We start from the raw sequence: 22,282 nt of genomic DNA, 5'->3' as shown, positions 1-22,282 counted from the left end.
CCATAACAGGCCCAGCTTACATAAGCATACAGACTAAACATTCCCTTTTTACTAACCCATGTGCTTGAATTATTGGCCAACAGGTACAGATTCAGGAAGGGACTGGAGTTGGAACTTTCATGCATAGCCTCACTTACACTGCCCTTTAGTGGTTAATGTAAACTTGTGAATTCGTTTTTCTTATGACTTTCTTGAGAATCACGCTAAGGCAGTGATAGGTGAAAATAGAGACCACTACATACAACTAGAGTAGACTGAGGCTTAGAGGCAGAGGTAGAAGAGCAACTAAAGAGGGGCCGGTGCTACATGGCATCATTTGGGGATGAAAGTAAGAGCAGGGGTTGATGGGGATGCTAGTTTGTTTCTCACTGGCTACCAGGTCAGCACTACCCTCTCCAAGGAGATCTCCTGCATGGAGAGGTCAGACTCCGGCAATGCCTGTCTGCCCTTGTGTGGTTCTGTGACTCTCAGACTATCTGCTGTTTGAAGGGAAGACCATGGATAGCCTCTGGTTGGCCTGTGGGTACTGCAAATAAACATTCCCTTTTTAACTCATTAGCAGAGCTTCTGAAATATTGAGGATGCATTTTTACATTTTTAAAGGTCGCTCCGATCTGCCACAGTACAAACTGTAAATGCCCAATACATCCTTACAAAGAATTAAACACATTATGAAGCAAAAAGATCAGAAATGGATTTTCTTTTCACTCTCAGCCCCGAGCCCTGGTCACCCTCTGGCGATACTGTTACTGAAGTGGTGAGACTTGGTTCTTTTCCGAAACCTGTTTATTTCTGTTCCTCAGTCTGCGGTCTTCTTGACAACAGCCTGTGTGGTGTGCAGCACCATCTCATCGCTTGGCATGGCTCCTGCTGCAAATGCTTCTCAGTAAACACACATTCTGTATGGAAGCATAGTTTCAAAGCTGCATCAAATAGAAATCTGGGTGACATATTTGAGGTTTTAAAAATTAAATACATTTTTATATTTACAGACTCAAAGAGATCTGAATTTATTACGAAATCCTATGATAAGCTATCACATTCTTGACATTTTATTCAAATTAATGCTTAAAATGCTGGTTTCTTTCCTTTTTCTCTAGAACTGAACAATGCCACAAAGACATTCTTTACCAAGGAATATCTGAAAATAAAACAAAGCTTTCAGAAATCCAGCTCTGCGAAGTGGCCCTTGCCGAGCTGCAAAAAAGGATTCCATCTGTTTGGAGGTAAGGAAACGGACCCCAAGACAAAAGCAGTTGATGGGTCCATCCACACACGTCCCTGCAGCTACTTCCTCCTTCGAGATGTTGCTTCAGCTCTATTTCATATTGGTCACTTTCAAGAATTTTGGTGATAATCTCTCTGAAAGTACACACACAGAAAAGGAGTATTATACATGAAAAGTAAATTGGAGAGACATCATGATTGAATTGACTTTAGCTGCAGATAGCAGTGGAGAAAAATGATGGATGAGGCTAAGTTACAGTTCTAGATAAGTTCTGCTGTACAGTAGCCCAGTGTGGTGCTGATAGGTAACACCAAGGTGCCATATAGTTCAGGGACCTACAAGGAAGAATTTTATATGCTTTTACCATAAAGGAATGACAGGTATTTGCAGTGATAATGTGTTTAACTTGATTTAAATATTACATAATTTGGTATCCCATTAATATGTATAATTTTTATGTTTTACCTATCTGTTAAAATACATTTAATTGAAAACAAATTGACTTTTCAACAGGTACCTAATTTGACAAAAGCTATATTTGGTAAAAGCACAGAATACTAGAAAAAAGATTTATAATCCACTTATTAACACACTAAATTTATTTAGTTTTTATATCTTGCAATTGTGCCGTAAGATAAGGAGAAGTAGAAAGGGGCAGAGCTGTATGCATAGAGCTTCACAGAGATGCACAGTACTCTGGGAATGCCAGTCTCTGGGTTCCTTTACCTGCTGAGCCATCTCAGTGGCCCATGTTTATCATTTTTATGCCAGAATACATATGTATACAACATCAGTGCTATTTATGCTTGTTTTTACACTTTTGCATTGATAACAAATACATATATTTGTTATCTGAAACAATTCTAAAATGGCTTCGTCACTCAATATTTGGTTTCTGAAATCCATCCCATGTCAGTAAAAAGAGCTTCGTTCCTGAACTGTGACCAGTTCTGCAAATATACCAAATGTATCCATCCTCTAGTGAAGGAACAGTGGAGTGCCTGGTGTTTTGTGGTTACAAGCAGCACTGTTATAAATGCCTCCATTCTCCTGTGTTGTAAGAGCTCCTCTGGGTTATGTGCCCAGAGAGACTTGATAGCCCCAGCAAAGCACATCTTGCACTTAATCACCTACACCAGGGTCACTGCATGGCTTATCGCCAACTCTGTTGGCATCTTTTAGAATTCTTTTAGATTTTGTTCATCTGATAGCTATAAAGTATTGTCTCACAGGAAGTTTTGCAGTTTTGTTTACTTTTGAATTTTATGGATGTGCGTGTTTTGTCTGTGTCTTTGTCTTTGTACCATGTGTGTGCTTGGTGCCTGTGGAAGTCAGAAGAGAGAGTTGGATTCCTGGAACTGAAGTGACAGTTTTGCAACGCCATATAAGCTGCTGGGAGTGAAACTCCAGACTAGCAAGTAGTCATGCGTGCGTGCGTGGGTGCCAGTGGTGGAACCCAGGGCCTTGTGCATGCTCAGCATGTGTTCTACCCCAGAGCTGCATCCTCACGTCTCACCAGCTCTAATTTCCAGTTGATTATGATTATTGATGGAGGTTGATACAGCTTTATGCTCTTTTATATTGGCCCTTGAATTTCTGCTTGAGGGATTTATTTCCAAACTTGTTTGCTATTGATTGTGGTTTTTGAACTTTATAATATTATTTGTTGACTACTTCTTCCATTAATTATGTGAATGGCTATTATCTTAATCTAGCTCATTTGTGTGTTTCACTTTCTGGTATCTTTCAGTGTCTTATGATTTCTTCACTGTTTTTAAAATTATTCTTTATTCCCAGGGTCATTAAGATGTTTTTCTTTGAATGTTCTAAATAGCTTCAAAGAGCTATGGAATTTATGGTACTCTTTATTCATTTTTTTCTTTCTTATAGGGATCCAATTTTTATGGTTTTTGCTAATCCTTCCTTCCTCCACTTATTAAAAATAATTCATCACTTTTCCACTGATTGGACGTCAGTCTATCATACAAATTTCCAAGTGTTTGAGTTGATTTCTGGAGTTTGATTATGTTCTATTTGTCTGTCTGTCTCTGTACCAATACTGTATGTTCTCAAATACTAAAATTATTATTATTTCTTAATATTCCCAATTCCAGCTTGTTTCTCTTCAAGAGTATATTGCCTATATTTTACCTTTTACTCGTTCAAATGAACTTTAGAATCGTCTTGTAAAGCTCGATGATAAAGTTTAATAGATTGGAGGAAAAAGGTACCTTTAAATATATAAACTGTGCTTAGGCTGTGGTGGAGCACTTACCTACATACAAAACATACTAGGTTTTATTCCCAGTACTATAGATAGATAGATAGATAGATAGATAGATAGATAGAGCACATACCTACATACAAAACACACTAGGTTTAATTCAGTATGATAGACGGATAGATAGATAGATAGATAGATAGATAGATAGATAGATAGATAGATACTTTTATGTACATGTATACATACATATTAATATAGACATAAATTAATTTGGAAAGAACTGAAAGGCAATAGCAATGACTTCCTACACATTAATAATATGACCTGTCTCCTCACTTATTTCACTCTTCCTTTCTGAATGCCCACATCTTTGGCCGGGTGTGATCCTCTATACTTGATTTATCATAGGCCTCTTCCCTACTTTACAGCCTTGCATGCAGAAAGTTGCCCAACTCCCTCCAGGTCTGGCACCTTGTCATCACTAGGCCAAACTCTCATTTCCTTTGGACCTGTGCCATGCTTCCTGTCCCCTTCTCGTCACATAACCAGCCCATTTCACTGGCTTTCTTTAATATGCATTTTTGGGCCACCAGCTTGTAAATAATGACCCAGAGACTTATTATTAATTATGAAAGGTTGGCCTTAGCTTAGGCTTGTTTTTAACTAGCTGTTATAACTTAAATTAACCCAGTTCCATTAGTCTATGTTCCATCACCTACCACCATCCTGCTTCTTCCATGTCTCCTGGCATCTCTCACGCACCTCAGTCCATCTCTCACTTCCTCCTTCTTTGCACAGAAGTCCTGCCTATACCTCCTGCCTAGCTAATGGCTGTTCAGATGTTATTAAATGAATCACAGCAACATATCTTCACACAGTGTACACATATCCCACAACATTTCCCCTTTTTTGTCTAAATAAAAAGGAAAGGCTTTATTTACCTCTAACATAGCAAAACTATTTAGCATAAGAATAATTATCACATAAGAATGTGATAGTTCCACAATGTCAAGTCCATTTGTATCTGGCATATTCAGAGAAAATACTCTATCTTACTTGATGAATTTAAAGTTTTATATCTAAACCATTTTCTATCAAAACTTGTATTACCATCCTAAGACTGTCTTTTTAGACCTCAAAACACTTTCTTAAACAATTTAAGCTTTTATGTCTCTCAACCTTATATACTTTATATTTCTTTTGTGAGTTCTTTTTTGAATTTGATAATAAGGAAAACTAACTTTAACTGTCTCATCTTCAACTCCATCAAAGACCTGAGAAGGATGTAATATTACCTGAGTAAACAAGAAGTGCAGAGCAAGCAACTTCCAAAACTAAGAAGCAGCAGAGACATCAGGCTTCCTAGACAGTCAACCCAAGGTTCCTCTGCAATGTGGGGGCATCCATCTTCAGCCTACAGACCTAGAATATCTGACAGACTTTTTATGAAGCAGGAAAGTTTGAAGGACTGTCCTACCTTGTCTTGGCAAAGTTCAGCAGTTGCCTTCTTTTGTGTCCTGTTTGTCCAGTTTGGACAACATATTGTCAGCAGCTGAGGCAAGGGCAGTTTCTTGCCCAATGGCTAACTGTGCCTCAATGAAAGCAAACTCCATATGGAGGTTCTTCAGCCCATCATCTTTTTGTAAAGTAAATTGGTACTGCCAGGAGCAGACATGTCTCACTGTCATGAAAAGCCTTATGTTATTAAAACATTTTAAATACCTTATTCTGTAGGTATTTGAAGTGTTTAGTGACCATTTTCTATTTAAAATATGTCTCTGTTTGACCTTGAAAGCATACCTAGTATGACTATAATTTTGATTATTATAGATGACTAACTACTAACCTGTATTTCTTAATTATCCTAAAATAATTACTGTACCTTTACAATACCATTTTTAAATGAGCTGCATAGGTACAATACCTTAAACAAGAATAGAAACATACAGTGTAACAAAATACCCTTAATTTTTTATCAGTATATAAAGATCCATACCAATGTAAAATATTTGAGACTAGTGGTTGTTCAAAAGTAGACGCAACAATCCACCCTTTTATCCCATCATTCTATAGCCTTCTTATCCCTTCAGAAAGAGATCCCTGAATCTAATCTTTGTTCAGTTATTTTCCTGACCATAACCAACAACTTGTAACCAACCCCCTCCTCAAATGATAATAAACATCCATAATCCATTGAACCAACAAAACCTACCCACCCCACCTCTTGAGAATGTGGGTATTGTGTTCTCTAGACTGCCTCCTGTTGTCTGGGGGCAACATCATCTTTGGGGGATCCTGAGAAAATTGGGATAATGGTCAAGTCCTGGGAGAGCTAGCTGTTGTCCAGTCCCAGTGTGATGGGAAAGTGCAGGGCTTATCCGAAGTTCTGGCTGGATAGTCTGTGGCGCTGGACCATCTCAGCTAGCAATTTTGAAGTTGTTTTGGATGCAGAATTTTCAAGAAACTGCAACAGAGGCATTCTGAGAAGCTGGATCACCTGGGCTACTTGTCTTCATTGGTGTTTGGTCCTTTTTTTTCCTTCTGAAAACACATAAACTTTTAAAGATAACATATATACATTCACACAAGTATGGAATATGTGGTGTGCACAAGTCAATTAAAAATGAATTTTTTTGTTTTATGTTTGAACAGGTAAAAAGTATCTGTCAACTTTATAAGTCTGTTTGGACTGTATAACCAAACCTCTATCCATGCCATATGAAAGGATGGCATGTAATAATAAGTCATGAGGACTTTGTAGCCAACAAGATTTATCATGTCTCATCCATTCTCAGAGCTGTTCCCATAGTAGAGAGATGAGCATATACATCACCTGTCCTGTAGTCTTTCTTGACTTTTCCTTCATGTCTACAGCCAAGATCCTCAGAAGGTCTCCCCAAATCAAATCTGATCTTTATTAATTTCGAAGAGAACCATCACTTTTTTTCCTGTGAAAACAAAGGCATAACTTCTCCCCCAACACAATGTTTTTTTCTGACTTCCATTTTGAAGTTAAGACATTCTTAAAATATATAGGTTGGTTTACTTTAGTAGTTTCTGTAATCTAATGTCTCTCAGCAGCTATTTTTTTGTACATTAGCATTTTAAAAGTTCAAAGTCAACAAAACACCAATACAGGATCCGGACACCCTGTGTATCTCCCATCTTTACATGGCTTAGTTTGTTTTGTTTTGTTTTTTATATTACTTTACCCTCTCTTTAAAAACTTTATTAGTTTTAAACTATCTTTTTTCTGTGACTGTCTGAACTCATTTTCTTTTGGTTCCTCAGTATCTAAGCACATTTTTAAACATACTGCACCTTTTTAGAGGTTTTCTGTGTCTGGACCTGGCTTTACCAAGCACCTGCAGCATTCTCTAACTGCATGAGACAAATCTTAAACTGCCATGTCAGCCATGCATGGCTCAGCTTAACTCAAGGTACTGGTGGCTGGCTCCAGCCCACAGGCAGCAGCCAAGAGCCATGTCTCTGCACCATGGCCTGCTTGAGAGACTGTGGGACTCGGAAGCTATATCTGGCTCTGTGTTTGTGTTATGGGAACATTTTTAAAGCTTTCTCAGGTCCTAAGTAGAAATGCATGCCCCCTTGTTGGACACGATTTTTGTTTATAGTCTTCTATAAAGAATGGTTCTTTCTTTTCTTACACAGTTATTTTACAGAAAGTGTGTGTCGCTGTATGTTTTGGTAGATGTTTAGATCCTCCCTAGGGTGGTTTCTAATGTGTGACTTCTTGTAAGGACTCTGTTAAAGTGTACATCTGCCAAATTTATCTGTGTGTTCACTCACTGGAATGCTAACACTCAAAGCCTGCTGCCACTACAAATAACACTCGCCTGGATATTTTAACGTAGCTCATGAGCATATTTGCTGATGTACGGACTCAGGAGCAGCAGTCTGGATCATAGAGTTTGAATCTTCCTGTGCAAATGTGTGCGCCGGCCAGGCTAGCCAGTTCTCGTTAGCATTTGGAAGAGCCGAGAACTATGGCAAACGAGAGCTGTTGACAGTTGCAGCCTTCTTGTTAGCAGTGTTTGCACTTCATGATCTCTAACATTTTGAGATCTGTTAAAGTGTACTTTCATCTTTGGACATCTCTTCACAGCTATTTTGTTTATCTTTCTAATCAGGCTTCTACCATCCTCGATTTTCCAGGGTTTCTTATGCTTTTTATTTTACATTTTACTTACTATCAATTTTAATGTTCCTCATTGGATATAGACACTACAAATTTATTAAAGCATTTTATCATCTATATTAAAAAGTTGTATGTAGTATCCTTCATTGTAAAAATTCTTGACTTTGATATAATTAAATCCATTTTATTTGATTATTTATACTGTAGAATTTAATTTTAAAACTTCTTTCTCATGCCAAGATCACAAAAAAATAATCACTTAGGTTTTTTCTCCTATTTACATTTTGCTTTTTAGTTTTCTTGTTAACCTTTATCCCAGAGCTCCCTCTTATATTGTATTTGCAAAAGGTTCAAATCTTTTCAAGTGATAATCCACTTTCCACCAATATTTATTTTACAGTATCATTGAGTTTTAAGATTATTTCTGAACTGTTGTTTTAGAGAGATATAATGAATATGAGATAATTACTTCCTACTTAACAACTTGATTAAATTTTTAATTAAGTCATTGGGAGCTTTCAATACGACAATTTTATTATTATCGTTAATAACGATAGAACATCTTGAAATCTAATGTACATACTTTTTTCTCTTTTCTTGCCAAATTTTATGAGCTGGAACTTCTATCTGATCTTAAACAAACCAAACCTGCCCCCCCCACACACACACACAAAGATAAACTAGCACCTCCCAGATTTTTAAAGAAACATTTTAAATATTTTCATGAAGTATTAAGTGTCTCATTTGAAGCATGTACCTTTTGCTAGGAATGTTCTCATCTTTCCTGCTTTGCTAATAATTTTGCTTGGAGTTTTAATTCTGAGGCTGTTTTCTTCACATCCTTGTGAAACACACACATAGCTCTCCCTCCACAGTCTCCATGTGCATTGTCACACACACACACACACACACACACACACACACACATCTCCCTCCACAGTCTCCAAGTGCAATGTCACACACACTGCTCTCCTTCCACTATCTCAAAGTGCACTGTGCTCCATTAGTGGATTGCAATTGATTTTCTTTTATTCAATTCCTGCTCTGTTCTAGAGATAAATTTAGCTTGATCATTTTGCATACTGCTAGATTTGGTTCACATCTCAGAATTTGACATTTGTATTGATAAGATTGTATCTTTTTAATCTTTTCATTAGGGAATATGTTCATTTTTTATTTCAAATTGGTTATGATAAATTGTTTCTAATATTTAATAATCTCACTCTATCTGTTAGCTACAGATAATGCTGTCTTTGAGTCATGTTATTTACAAATGCCCTGCTGCATTGTTCTTGTTCCAGTCTCCCAGGTTCCCCAGTGGTTTCCTTCCTTTGACCATTTGTACTGAGTTACTGTGTCTTCCCTTGTCTCTTACTCTCTCCTCTGAACTTTTCCTTCACTCCCTTTGGTCTTGCTCTTTTCTTTTTGTTCTCTCCTAAGATGATTCACATGTTGTTAACTTTTAACCTTTTTACTGTGTTATTTAAGGGCAAAATTTTCCTCTTGTGTAATATTTTACCCTTGATTCCTAATTACTTTGACCTGACATCACATCAGTTGCATGTTAATTGAGTCTTCTTAATTAAAATTTTGTGCAAAGCAGGTTCATACGAGACACGCTGGGTATTATTTCATCCCTACATCATGGAACTCAGCAGCTTGTGCCAACCATGCTGTGTTAGTAGGTCCCCTAAGAAGTTACATTCCAGCTTCGTTTCTGAATTTGCTGAGAGAGAGAGAGAGAGAGAGAGAGAGAGAGAGAGAGAGAGAGAGAGAGACGGAAGAATGAGCTTGTGGGAAAAAATAAACATTCCTCTAGATCCAGATATTAATTTTGGGAGGGAAATATGACATTGTTACAAATTTCCTCTCCACAGCAGCTTACATCAACTGTTTTGAATTCATATAGCCATAAAGTCAGCTCATGTAGACACATACCATTTATAGCTTATGAAATAGTATACACTGAGCAAGCAGCTGCCTTTTTAATCACTTTCCTCTCACAAACATATGCTTCACGTGTGTGTGTGTGTGTGTGTGTGTGTGTGTGTGTGTGTGTGTGTGTATGATAATATTTTCAGAAAAGAATTGGAAATAGTCCAGTAAACTGTGAAACAAAAGTTTGCTTTATCAAGTCTAGCTCCACTGACAGGATGGCATTCATCAATTTCCTCCTGAGGGACCTTCCATTTGCAGGCAACCCCTCTAGTTTATTAGTGTCCATCTGATATGATTTTCAGTCATATTATTAGTCCAAAAAAAAACATTCATATATGGGTGGGGGAGATACTCGAAAAGGTGCATCTATTTCTATGTAACATATGCACATGCATTTGTGCAAACAAAACCATCTAAGAAATTGTATTAAAATCTTCTGACAGGGCTGGAAAGATGGCTCAGAGGTTAAGAGCACTGGCTGCTCTTCCAGAGGTCCTGAGTTCAATTCCCAGCAACTACATGGTGGCTCACAACCATCTGTAATAAGGTCTGGTGCCCTCTTCTGGTCATACATGCTGTATACATAATAAAATAAATAAATCTTTAAAAAAAAATCTTCTGACAATAGACAATATAAAGAAGTTCCACTTTGATTTTTTTTCCTATCCATACTTGGGATATAATTGAAAACAAGAAGTTTGAATTTAGAATCCCATGCCCTGCTATAGTTGGTCACAATAAATGTGCACCTGAAACGCAGATGGCTGACGTGTAGTATGACAGATCCATCCATTTCTCAGCAAAGTCCAAGGAACTGTGGTATTTGGTGATTAGTTGTTCTGGAGGTGTTAGATTGGATCTACAAGTTCAGACATGTTCCATATAAAGCAAAGAATACCCATGTGGAAAAGAATGCTTGTCTGTAATAGAAAACAAGAACACAAAAGCGAAAGTTTGAACATAGCCTAGAAATCACCGTCTCTGGAAGTTAGAGGGAAGACAGAGACATTTTAAAATGTGCTGTAGACTTAGAACTGTCTTCTAGCTGAAAGACACATTTGCCTTTACAGCTACCCCAAATAGCAAGTATTATTCCTGGGAACTTTGTGGGGGCAAATCCTATGCCTTCTGAAGGGTCTTTCCTTTCTTTTTGTTTTGGCAGAGTGGGATTCTGTTTTCACCAGTGTCACTTAAAATGGGACATTTTTCTTCAGAAGCCAACCCTGTAGCAAGGCCTGCATCCACATATACCACTTTAAAAGAAAGTTGTTAGATGAACTTTCATTCACATGCCAAGTTCTGATGGGTCAGAGAGCATGGGTCAAGTGGTTTCCCAGTCACTGCATGTACAGCCTCAGCAGTCACCCTGGGAGCTAGACATCTAGACTCTGCTTGTCACATGAGTGACAGGAGGTCAGCACCTTTCAGAGGAAGCTGGTCCCCTTTAACAACTCTACAGATGAAACTCTGCATTGAATTGAAATCTGCTTCCTGTACTTTGGCTCAAGTCTGTCTTAGTGTAACCTGATTCTATGTGACTGTGCTTCCCTATACAGACTCAATCAATAGCCTAAGGTTCTTCAGTCCAACAGAAAACACCCTGTTCCTTCAGCTGTTCCCCAATTATTTCAAGAACCCAATTGCCAATTTCAGAGATGCAAGAGAGGCCAAAATGATACCAATTGGATGCTGATAAACTATCTGCGCGTGTGGTGCCTGGAAATGGTAGATGAGTCATTAGTATGATGAACACCTGATAAGAGATGTGAAGTGCTAGCTCACATTTATCAAGATTACTTCATTTCTTTTCAAAGTTCATTGTAATTTTGGTATTGGGCCATTGAATGCATGATCTGTGTATAAGGCTAAATAGTTCAACTAGGCAATGAACTCAAAATTAAAGCACTTTTTGCTTCTCTCTTAAGCTTATGAGACACATGCATTTTAATGTAAATTGTATATTTTATCCAACTATCTCTTCATAATCATTTTTTAAAATGCCCAGCAGGATTTTAGTCTCTCGATCCTTGTCTCCTTGTTTTTCCTCTTTCCCTCTCTGCTTCAACTACACACCCACATACTCACTCACAGGTAATACACAGAACAGGTACTCACAAAGTCTACCATCCTACTGTTTTACATTTATAGAATTTACTTGGTTACCTATCAAGTTGCATATTGGGAGGAAATGGTTTCCTGTATTTGTATTCTCTCTCTCTCTCTCTCTCTCTCTCTCTCTCTCTCTCTCTCTCTCTCTCTCTGTCTGTGTGTGTGTGTGTGTGTGTGTGTAAGAGAGAGAGAGAGAGAGAGAGAGAGAGAGAGAGAGAGAGAGAACGAACCTGTGTGCACACATTCAAAAATCTACCTGTTGATAATAGGACCTCTGGAACTAGCACAGAAAACAAATTCTTCTGGTAGGAAAAGCTGGTATTGACCTTGGCCCACAGTTTATAGTTGTTATACTATGTACTAATACCAGGGCTTCCCTTAGTTCCATGTAGGGTAGACAGCACATGAAATGGTCCAATGTGTAAGATGCTAATAAGTAGGTTATTGAACCTTTGATGAGGAAAAGCTGGAAAGAACATGAAGGAGCCCATCATATCTAAACTCAAACCTAACTGTTGATATCAATAAGCAATGTTATTGGACCTAAAAAGACCTTCATTAAGTATTCAGTATTCTAAAGTTTTCTAGTACAAAACTGCCTTACTACACACAGTGAATGATTTGTGGTAACTATCCTGGGAACCATGCTCATTCTTGGAGGCAGGACTAAGTGAATTGGATGTATTAAGTGAGATGATGGGAAAGTATACCTTTTCTGGGAGAGTATGCTTTATTGTATGCTGCAATCATGGTGTGTAGAATACATATATGTGTGGTGGTAGGTATTCAACCCTGGCGTATGGAGATAGCAAGCAGTGGGAAAGGAATGTGAGGATACAGATAGGTCTCTGTCTTCACTGCCAAATGTTGTCTTAAGCTTTCATCCCCAGTAATTAGCAAATGTATAGGAGACCTCTTGTGTGCTGTGGACCTGTAACATGTTTGAGACATAGTATGAAAAGGGAATGGAAGGATCTGTCCTCTCCTGCATCAGCACTGGAAGAATACCAGTCTCCCTTGTTCCCCAGGAACAGGGATGGCACTGGGTGGTAAGGTTGACTGGAGGGATGGGTCTAGCCTTTGAACACAAAACCAGGGAACAGCTGCAAGCCCCAGGGAAGAGCAGGGCAGAAGCTGAACTTCTTACTCCTGACATCAACAGCAGTGGAAACTGTTAGACCTGAGAATCCTGAGGAGAAAGACCAAATCCATAAGTGCCCAATGAAAGCAAGCTGTGTTTTCACGTGCACCGGGACTGTCTCACGCTAAGTCAGGATTTGAGAGAGCAGCCTGTGCTAGCCCCTTGAGGCCCCTTTTAGAGGAGAGATGGGTGCTCACAGGGGCGAGAGAGTTGGTGTTATACACTGTTAGAAATGCATAATGAAAAGAACAAAACAAAGAGGAGGAGTTAGTGTAGGTTGAAAAACTTATTTTACACTTTACATCATATCTAAAAAAACCAGGAACTTATCTCCAATTACAAATAGCAAGCCTTAATTTCCAAGGACTTAACACAGGACAAACAGGAACTTATTCTTAATTGTCTTAACTGCAAACAGAAACCATAACCTGCAGGTATAGTGTTCCTGCTTTGTTCTCACAGAAACTTCTTTTTTAACTGGGACATGATAAGGGATCTCGCGCCGCTACCTCAGTGCCAATTCTGGGTAAATGATAAATGCCAAAATTCACATTCATAAATAAATACATCTGAGAGCTGTGTAGTGCATAAAGAGTGAAAATTCTGGTGCATTGAGGGACACCTCCCCATACCAGAAAAGCTAGTGTTGCTGGTTTGCCGCCTCACTGGGTATATTTCCTGAGTTTAGGGGTTGCCTGAAGATCATTCTTGCCCCTGGTGAGAACTCTGTGGCAGTGAGAGACATCAGTGGGGGTTTTAATGCCTGTGTGGACTGACACCTCTGATTGGAGAGCAGATGTAGAGCCTGTTTCCTCACAAGGCATCTGCCGAGAGCCGGGGCAGCTCAAGAAGCCTGCTCAACAGGCAGAGTGCCTTTCTTCCGGTTGGACTGTTGAGGAATCAGGTCATCCTATAGTGAAGGACCCCTTAAAGCTTCCCCTAAGCTGTCACTCCAACAGCCCAGAGACCCGTGCTCAGGAAGAGGTCAGGACACAAAACTAGAAAACAGTGAAACATAAAGTAACTGAAGATTCCCTGCTGTCCCACAAGGGGTTATACAGTGCTTTAGGAAGAAGACCACAATAAAGCCACGACAGTAAACACAGAGAAGATCATGCCCATGGGGCACTTGACGTCAGGTGCTGCCTGAGTCCGAGGGAGCATCCCAACTTCAAACATACCTTGGCTCATTAATTACTGAACCTGAGTGTTGAGCCCATCCATTGCTTCGGCCTAACAGAAGAAAGGTGCAGGCCCCTCTGGGGAAAAAAATTAATCCTAATTTCAGTCACCCTAGTGTCCCTGTTACAATAAGTAAAACATGAAAAGAGTTGGGAGAAAATGAGTAAGAAATGAGAAAGCACAAAACAGAAAGAAAAATCCCTAGCTTACATAGTTGTTGGAACTAGCCAGTCGGCACTTTAAGATAACTTCTGGGAAAATAACCCTCCCTTCTACCATCTTCTGGTAGTCTGCCAAAATAATAAACACAAAGGGGAAAAGAAAGGAATCTACACTGGTTCTCTGTGCACTTTAGAAAACACGGAGCTGTTCCCTGGCTGCGTGCATGCAGATCTACGAGTCTGCTGATATTGCAGACATGAACAGAAGGGGCGCAGGTAACAAGGAATGGCCCACACATTTCGCCTGGAAGTCAGCATGTCATTGGCAGTGCTGAAAACAAACAGGCCAAAGGCAGGATGTTTGCAAAAGGCACAGACGTGTGCTTTGAGCAAAGTAAGAACGTGATATAAACTGAGGTAGCCTCTAGGACACATGATAAAAAATGATCCAAAAAAAGAAGGAAGCCAAATAGACAGGTGCTGTGGTTCAGCCAAAGCCCCGGCCTCCCCTACCCAGAGCAGCACATTTTGTGGGGCAATCAGTGGAAGGGCCCTCAGCTGCTAGAACTTGTTCCCAGGAAGTCATAGCATAGTAAGTGTGAATAAATAAACAAAAGACCTCTGTGCTAACTCACCAAGATGAGGAAAATTATGAACAGGCCAGGTAAATGAGAGGGAAATACTAATTAGAGCCAGGGCTAGAGAGGTGCTCAGTGGGGAAGAGCACTCACTGGATGCTATTGGAGAGGATCATGGTTTGGTTCCCAGCACTCACGTGGTGGCTTACATCCATTATAGCCCAAGTCCTGGGGGACTTGATGCTCTCTGGCCTCTTCAAGAAGTACATGCACATGGTACACGCGCGCGCGCGCGTGCACACACATACACACACACACACACACACACACACACACACACATACACGTGTGCGCAGGCAAACATTCATATACATGAAATAAAAATAATCTTTTTTAAAACTATAAAATGCAAGACCATAAAAAATTGTAAAACAGGTATTCCAGAACTATGATGCAAGTTTATATCTAGAATGTATTAATTCTGGTTAATTTTGGTATATGTTATTTTTATTTATTTTTAGTTTTTTTATATATGAAGTTGATGAAAATATGTATTAGGTTGAGTAGTAGAAGGGGTGGTACACGGTGTGTTGCTGATGCAGAGAGTCCTTGAAGAGATGAGACAGAAAGGAGACTGTAGCACTAGTTGTTAGAAGGTCTTATTAATAAAAACAAAACCGGAGCCAGGTATTCAGGTAAACGCTGAATGATCAGAGAAACAGAACCAGCCACAACTACCTCAACTAACCAGTTCCTCAGCTGATCCTGTTTCCTCAGATTGGAAGCCTCTGAGTCCTCATCAGAATGGATCTCAGCTGAACTGCTGCTAGAAGCCTAAAAGCTTAACCAGGCTCTAGTTCCTGGTCCTCACACTTTATATGCCTTTCTGCTTCCTGCCATCACTTCCTGGGATTAAAGGCGTGAGTCACCATGCCTGGCTGTTTCCAGTGTGGCTTTGAAATCATAGAGATCCCGATGGATCTCTGCCTCCAGAATGCTAGGATTAAAGGTGTGTGCCACCATTTTCTGGCCTCTATGTCTATCTAGTGGCTGTTCTGTTCTCTGACCCCAGATAAGTTTATTAGGGTGCACAATATATTGGGGGACACAATATCACCACAGGAGACAAATGCACTGTCAGAATTTTCCTGATAAAAGACATTAACATAAGGGGATAACTCTCACCAAGACCTAATGAAGCTATACCCAGAGAAGGTATTGTCAGTCTGCTAAACCCAAAGGCAGGAGGTCTCAAAATCATTCAGGGAAAACAGTGTTGCCTGCAAAGTGAGAAGGTGGCTGACCTTGAAACAGAAACCAGTGCCCAGAAGACACAGAATGACATCTTTAATGAACTATGCTAAAAACAAACAAACCAAACCAAAAACAAACCTGTTGACTGTCCAAGATGAATCCCTTTTCAGGCATGCAGCAGGCCTGCACCCATCTGTAGGGTGTTCTTCAGAGCAATGGGAACCACCTCAGCTGGAATCGAGGACTTCAGCAGAAGGGAGGAAGCAGGAATCGTGTTTCCGAATGGGCAAATGGCCTCTCTTTAAATTCAGCAGCAGTACTGTGCACTGGAACATATGCTGGACAGCAAAGACAGTAAAGTTAAACTGCTCTAATGGTCTCACATTGTTTGGGGTGTGGGAAAAGTACTCATTTACCATCAGAAATCAAATGTGAATCAAATTTGCATATTTACTGCCTCAACTATGGAAAGGAAAAAGAAGGTAAGCAAGCAGAGCCTGGCGTCTACATGTCCTCTCCCAGACCTGCAGCTCCAGTCACTCAAGCAGGCTTGGGTAAAAGGCCTTCTACACAGTATCTGACCAGTCCTCAGAAATACAAGGGGACTCTGAGAAGCTGCCACAGCCCATAGAGCAAAGGAGACACACTAATGAAATATAATGCACCATCGTCAATAACAGCACACAAATCCGTAGCAGTAAACACTAGACTATGATTATAACAATAACATGCTAATACAGGTTCATTCATTGTGTCTTATAGTGCCCTACTATGAGACATTACTGTACTAACTTTTTGTGAATCTAAAGCTGTTCAAAGTTTAAAATTCATTAAAAACACAGCTAATATGGAGAAACTGACTTGATTGATCCATCAGAAAACAATGAGAGAGGGGGATGAAGATCAGGAACAGCAAATATGAGCATTCAAATTACAAGAGCTGGCTAGGATGCTATTTATAAGACTATTTAAATAGAGAGGCACAAAAATATTGACTGTGGGAAAACAGAAAAAGGAAGCGTGCGCGCGCGCGCGCGCGCGGGCGCACACACACACCACACACACACACACACACACACACACACACACACACACACACGTACACGTTCGATGCATTCCTTTTGCCCAGGAAGAAGAATAGCTAATCTGAAAGGTGAAGTTTAGCAATCGGCAGAACAGAACTGTGGCTTGGGCTCCTGTTCACAGTCTGCAGTGGAGTAGCGTTGAGTTCTCTTTTCCTCCTCCTGTTTCTTAACAGTACAGCAGATGACCTTGTGTGCCCTCTCTGAATCTAAATAAGCCTTGCGGAAGCCAGCCCTCTATTCTCCTCCTCCTCCTCTGCCTGCCATGGATTTCAGTGATAGGACCCTGACATCCTCCTGGGTCAGTCTACCCATGAGGCTGGGTCGATGAAGAGGACTGGCAGCCTGGTGTGCAGTCCTAGTTGTACTCGTACTGTGGATGTGGAGTCTAGGATATAGACTACAGAGGAAGCAAGAAGCCTCTCACTCTCCATTTGCCACAAACCTTGCATCTGTAGGTCTGTTACTAATTGTCTTTGCTTAAAGGCAGTGCTTGTGTCTCACTGGGCTAGCAAGCGATTCTTGAATGTAGGAAATGTACAGCCTACAAGGTCTAGTACATAGGAGCCTAGGAGCACCAAGATACATCTTCATAAAGAATTTTCTGAGCTCGCCTGCTTCATTTTCAAGCTAGCAAAGCAGTAAGAGTTCTGCCATCAGGCATGCCACACAGCCCATCTCCAGGGATACTCCTGACAGTGGTCTGTGTGATGGTGATGTGTAGATTACGTCAGGGCATCGCAGAACTCTCCATACATGGCCACTGACTATTTTGTCTTTTCTCTGATAATACTTACACATTAGCTCCTTGGTCCTGAGGAAAGCCTCCCCATTAGAGAAGGTAAGTGCCTTCGACAGGGGTGTCCCTGGGCCTCCATGCACTGTTATATCACAAAGCATCATGATAACCTGAACATTTCTGTAAAGAGAAAGTAAAGCAATTGGGAGCTAACTGCTAAATAAAATGAATTTTAAATGTGTTTATTATAGATGGAAAAGATGTGGCCTGCTATTTCTTAAGCTATTTATTAGTGGAAAGTCTACTCACGAATGTAATTAATGACTTGAAAATTAAAATTGCTTTTTAAAGCCTGGGTCACTTTCAACCTGAAACACTCCTGAGACCTCTTATGACACATGCAAAAAATAAGAAAAGAGTGCATTGTAAACAATTCACTGTCCCCTTTCAAAGTGAAAGTTTGAATTGCTATTTGATATACCATTCATGTTGTTGCCAAAAGCCAACTTCTATTCATGAGCCATCATTTTTTATATATTTGAATGTGTGTGTGTGTGTATGTATGTATGTGTTATAAATTTGAGAGCCAATAAAATCCAAAGAGAACTTTTACTAATTTTTTTCTGGTAGGGTGATTATAGTTGTATAGTTAAAATATTTTTCAAATAGCATAAAACAATCAGCTCCTAAGAAATCAGTTTGCCGTCATTTATTCCTTAGGAAAAGTAAAATGTTGGCCTCATTTCAATCAAATGGAGTGAGCATTTAGCTTAATGACACAGATAAAAAACCAAAACCTCCCAGGATACAAAATCATCGGCATTAAGCCAGAACCTCAGGAATTGGGCTTCTCAAAACAAAACAGCCATAAAATAAGACTATTAATATGAAACAGAACGTTTAATCTCACCTTGGAAAATTCCAGAATCCTCAACTACCTTTATTTGAAAAATGAAAATTTTCTTTGGGTGTTTGCATTTATGCGGGTTCCCGTGTGTGCACATGTGTGCACATATGTGGAGGCCAACCTCAAGGGTCCTTTTCTAGGCACTGTCCTTCTTGTCCTTTTGAGACAGGGTCTCACTGGAGCTACCCATTAGGCTAGGCTGCCTGGCCAGCAAGCCCCCAGGCAGACACTTGTCTCGGCCTCCATGGCGATAGAGATTACAGCACTGTAACCAGCTCTCTACATGGAGCTCAAACTCCTGAACTCAAGTTTATGCAGCAGCTCAACAACTGACCTGTTTCCCCAAACACTGACTTTTAGTTATTTTCCACATAAAGGAACTGAAAAACTAAAGGTTGTTTCATTGGTTTTTTTTTTTTTTTTTTTAAGAAAAAAATAACTCTGATTATGTTTTTGTTCTTTCATCCTTAGACTTTAAATGAATCCTAGTGCCTTAGGTATATCTCAGGCCAATTAACTTAAAATCTCTGGAGATAAATCCCATCTTCATTAGGTTTCTGTTGCTGTTGCAAAGCAACATGATCTAAAGCAACTTGGAGAGGAAATGGTTTATTATACTTCCACGTCACAGTTCACCCTGGAGGGGAAGTCAGGGCAAAAAATCAAGCATGGCAGAAACTTGGAGACAGGAACTGATACAGAGGCAATGGAAGGGTGCTTCTTATTGGCCTGCTTGCATGGCTTGCCCGGCCTGCTTTCTTATGGCATCCAGGACACCTGCCTAGGGATAGAACCACCCCACAGTGAGCAGAGCCTTTTCACGTCAATCATTAATCAAGAAAATATCCCACAAGATTGTTCACCAGCCATCTTATGAAGGCATTTTCTTAGTTGAGGTTTCTCCCTCTCAGATGACTCTCGCTGTGTCAAGCTGAGAAAAAGACTAGCCAGCACGGGTCCCCAAATCAGTACTGTTTAATGCTTCCTGAGTGATTCCAGTGGTCAGGCAGCACAGCAGGGTAGATATGCACTACTCTACAAGCGTGCAGGACTTGGGACTGTAAGACAGAACAGAATATGCAGTCAGAATGCAAAAGGACCTTGAAGATCCTTTTTTAATCCTCTGACTTTCAGGTGGTAACATGTGAGTTATTATGAAGGATGCAATTCATCAGCAGGAATGCGATGTTATTTATAAAGAGGTCAACAGCGACTGATCTTACTTGAAGATGTTGTAATTCTATACTGCTATAGAGCCACACTGTAGTGGCACTTTATAGTATATGACAGTTTTCTATTTGTTTTGGTTAGAAAACAGGAATTTCATTAAAACTGCAGTACAATTTTGAGAAATTTGTAATAATTTCCCAAATTACAGTTTAGTGTATATACTGAAAACATCACGCTGGGAGAAAATTTCATGGTATTTGAGGACTATAAGTTTATTTTTAATGTCATTATTATAAGTTATTAATTTTACTTTTTCTTTTTTGTATAAATCATCATATTTTGTGTATTTTTAAGTTTTGAATTTTTTGCATTTTTATTAAACTTAGTTTTTGATAATTTTCTACATGAATGTATGCAATACCTTCTAATTGCTTTGTCTCCCTCATACCTTTCTCCCCCCTGTCAGCCCTTCTGTCTCTCTGTAAATCTCTCTCCCACTTTCTATTTGTTTCGTGACCTACTGACTTTAACCAGCGACATCCACATAAGCATAGGAGACTCACCAGGGGCCCCACCATTGAAAGTCCTGACTCCTCCTCCAGCATCCATCCACACCCAAAGGTTCCCCGTGATCTCCCAGCCCACCATGTTCACAGATTGATGGCAGGCCTTGTATTAAGTAGGCCCAGCAGCCCAGCTGCTGTGAGTTCATGACTGCATTCACCATGTCATGTCCAGAAGATAGCAGAAAAGGGGGTAGAAAGATCTACATACGAGCCAGATGATATGAGGATGCATGTGAAATGCTGTCTTCAGTGCGAACCTTACACTTTTAAAATCCATAGTAAAGAACGAAGTGTGTTAATAAATGGCTATTAAGGTAATCACAGAAGAGAAAAAGAAGTACCCAAAAGAAAAGTCACAAGTGTCTCGAGGAAAGGAAATCTCAACTCATTTCCTCTGAAGATGTGAGACATGCACACAGCTAAAGATGCTTGTGCATTTCGGCTCATTGTGCAGCTAATGGAGCTGCTAACTGATTCATACTGCAGTGCTACAGCTGTTGCTTTTGACCCCACCGTTCCAGTGACATTGACTTCTGGACTACAGTAGAATACTAAAGGAATGATATACTCACGAAATTTAACACCTATTATAGTACGAGTTTATTAAATTGTACAGGATGGTATGAAAAGGTTTTAAAATTCATAGTGGAATTTCTCAGTGAAACTCATAAACAAGTAAACGCTTTAAAACTCAGACTCTTTACCTGGCCCTATATCTAGCTTGTGTTAACAGCTTACAGTTTTATTCATTCAAAAATAAAATGTTAGGTGTAGAACATCTTTGCAGATTTGCTGGAAATAAAATGGTTTTTATTAGCCAAGTATTGCTTTACATTATGCTTTTAAGTTTCCTGAGGTTGTACTGTAACAATGATTTCATTAACAAGTAATAAATAGCACTATTTGGTAAAAATGACTGTTTCAGTGATATAAAAACTAAAGTACTGCTGCCAATTAAAATATATATTCTGCATTTCTGTTGTGCTGAAATGTTTTAGAAGTAGACTGAGCAGAATGCAAGGTTATGGGTAAATACAGGTTTCATGTTATAATTTTTAAAAATTTTTTAAGACATAGTTTCTCTGTGTAGCCCTGGCTGTCTTGGAACTCAAAGAGATCTACCTGCCTCTGCCTCCCAAGTGCTGAGATTAAAGGCATGTGCCACCACTGCCTGGCTTTTATGTTATGATTTGAAAATATTTACTTTACGTACCATTTCATCTGCAATCCTACCTTTAAACACACCATATCCTGACCAAAGAAAACATTGATAGATTCCATTAAGACTGGTTTTCTTTTATTAATTTTTCCAATCTAAAAAAAGGCTAATTTCTCAAAATATTCCACAAAGAATTGAAATTTTGAACCCATTCTGGAATAGCAATATTTTATTTATTTTAGTCCATATTCTTTATATAGTATGTCCTAGGAGTTCGCACATGTCAAAAGAGAGTAGGTAAGTAAATTCACTTTAAAAGAAAATTATACACAAAACCTGGTAGCTCTGTATGAGGCTTTCAAGCTTCCGTTGATGATGTGGCTGTCAAGTGAGCACTGACTTTGTCAAGAACTCAAGGACATAGCGAAGCAATAGAGCTTTTACCCAAACTCTGAAAAGAAAAGCAACCTCTCACACAAGGGGAATGTGGCATCATAGACTGAGTTGTCATTGATTAGCAGAGTCTGACTTTCCTAATATTCCCTGTTAGTGTGGAATTTACAACATGGAACTAGTATCTGAAAATCACTACACACATACAAAAAAAAATTAGAAAATATATTCCTTTACTGTTTCTAACCAACTGTGTAGATTATAAAGCCATGTGTTACATGGTAACGCTTGGGGT

The 22,282-nt window shown here is 39.4% G+C and overlaps 1 protein-coding gene across 2 annotated transcripts in view; it reads left to right on the top strand.

Annotated features, from left to right (window-relative positions):
* Positions 1–22,282, top strand: part of Rnf180 (ring finger protein 180) — a 171,046-nt gene that overhangs the window by 134,014 nt on the left and 14,750 nt on the right. For both annotated transcript variants that reach the window (XM_036207450.1, XM_036207451.1), the window contains exon 7: positions 1,101–1,226. In XM_036207450.1, the coding sequence (XP_036063343.1) occupies positions 1,101–1,226 (126 nt within the window). The remainder of the gene's footprint in view (positions 1–1,100; positions 1,227–22,282) is intronic.

Source organism: Onychomys torridus, chromosome 15 (genome assembly GCF_903995425.1).
Source record: "Onychomys torridus chromosome 15, mOncTor1.1, whole genome shotgun sequence".
NCBI classification, from domain to species: Eukaryota; Metazoa; Chordata; class Mammalia; order Rodentia; family Cricetidae; genus Onychomys; species Onychomys torridus.
The sequence above is the reverse complement of the archived record's forward strand: the minus strand, read 5'-3'. Positions and strand labels throughout refer to the sequence as shown.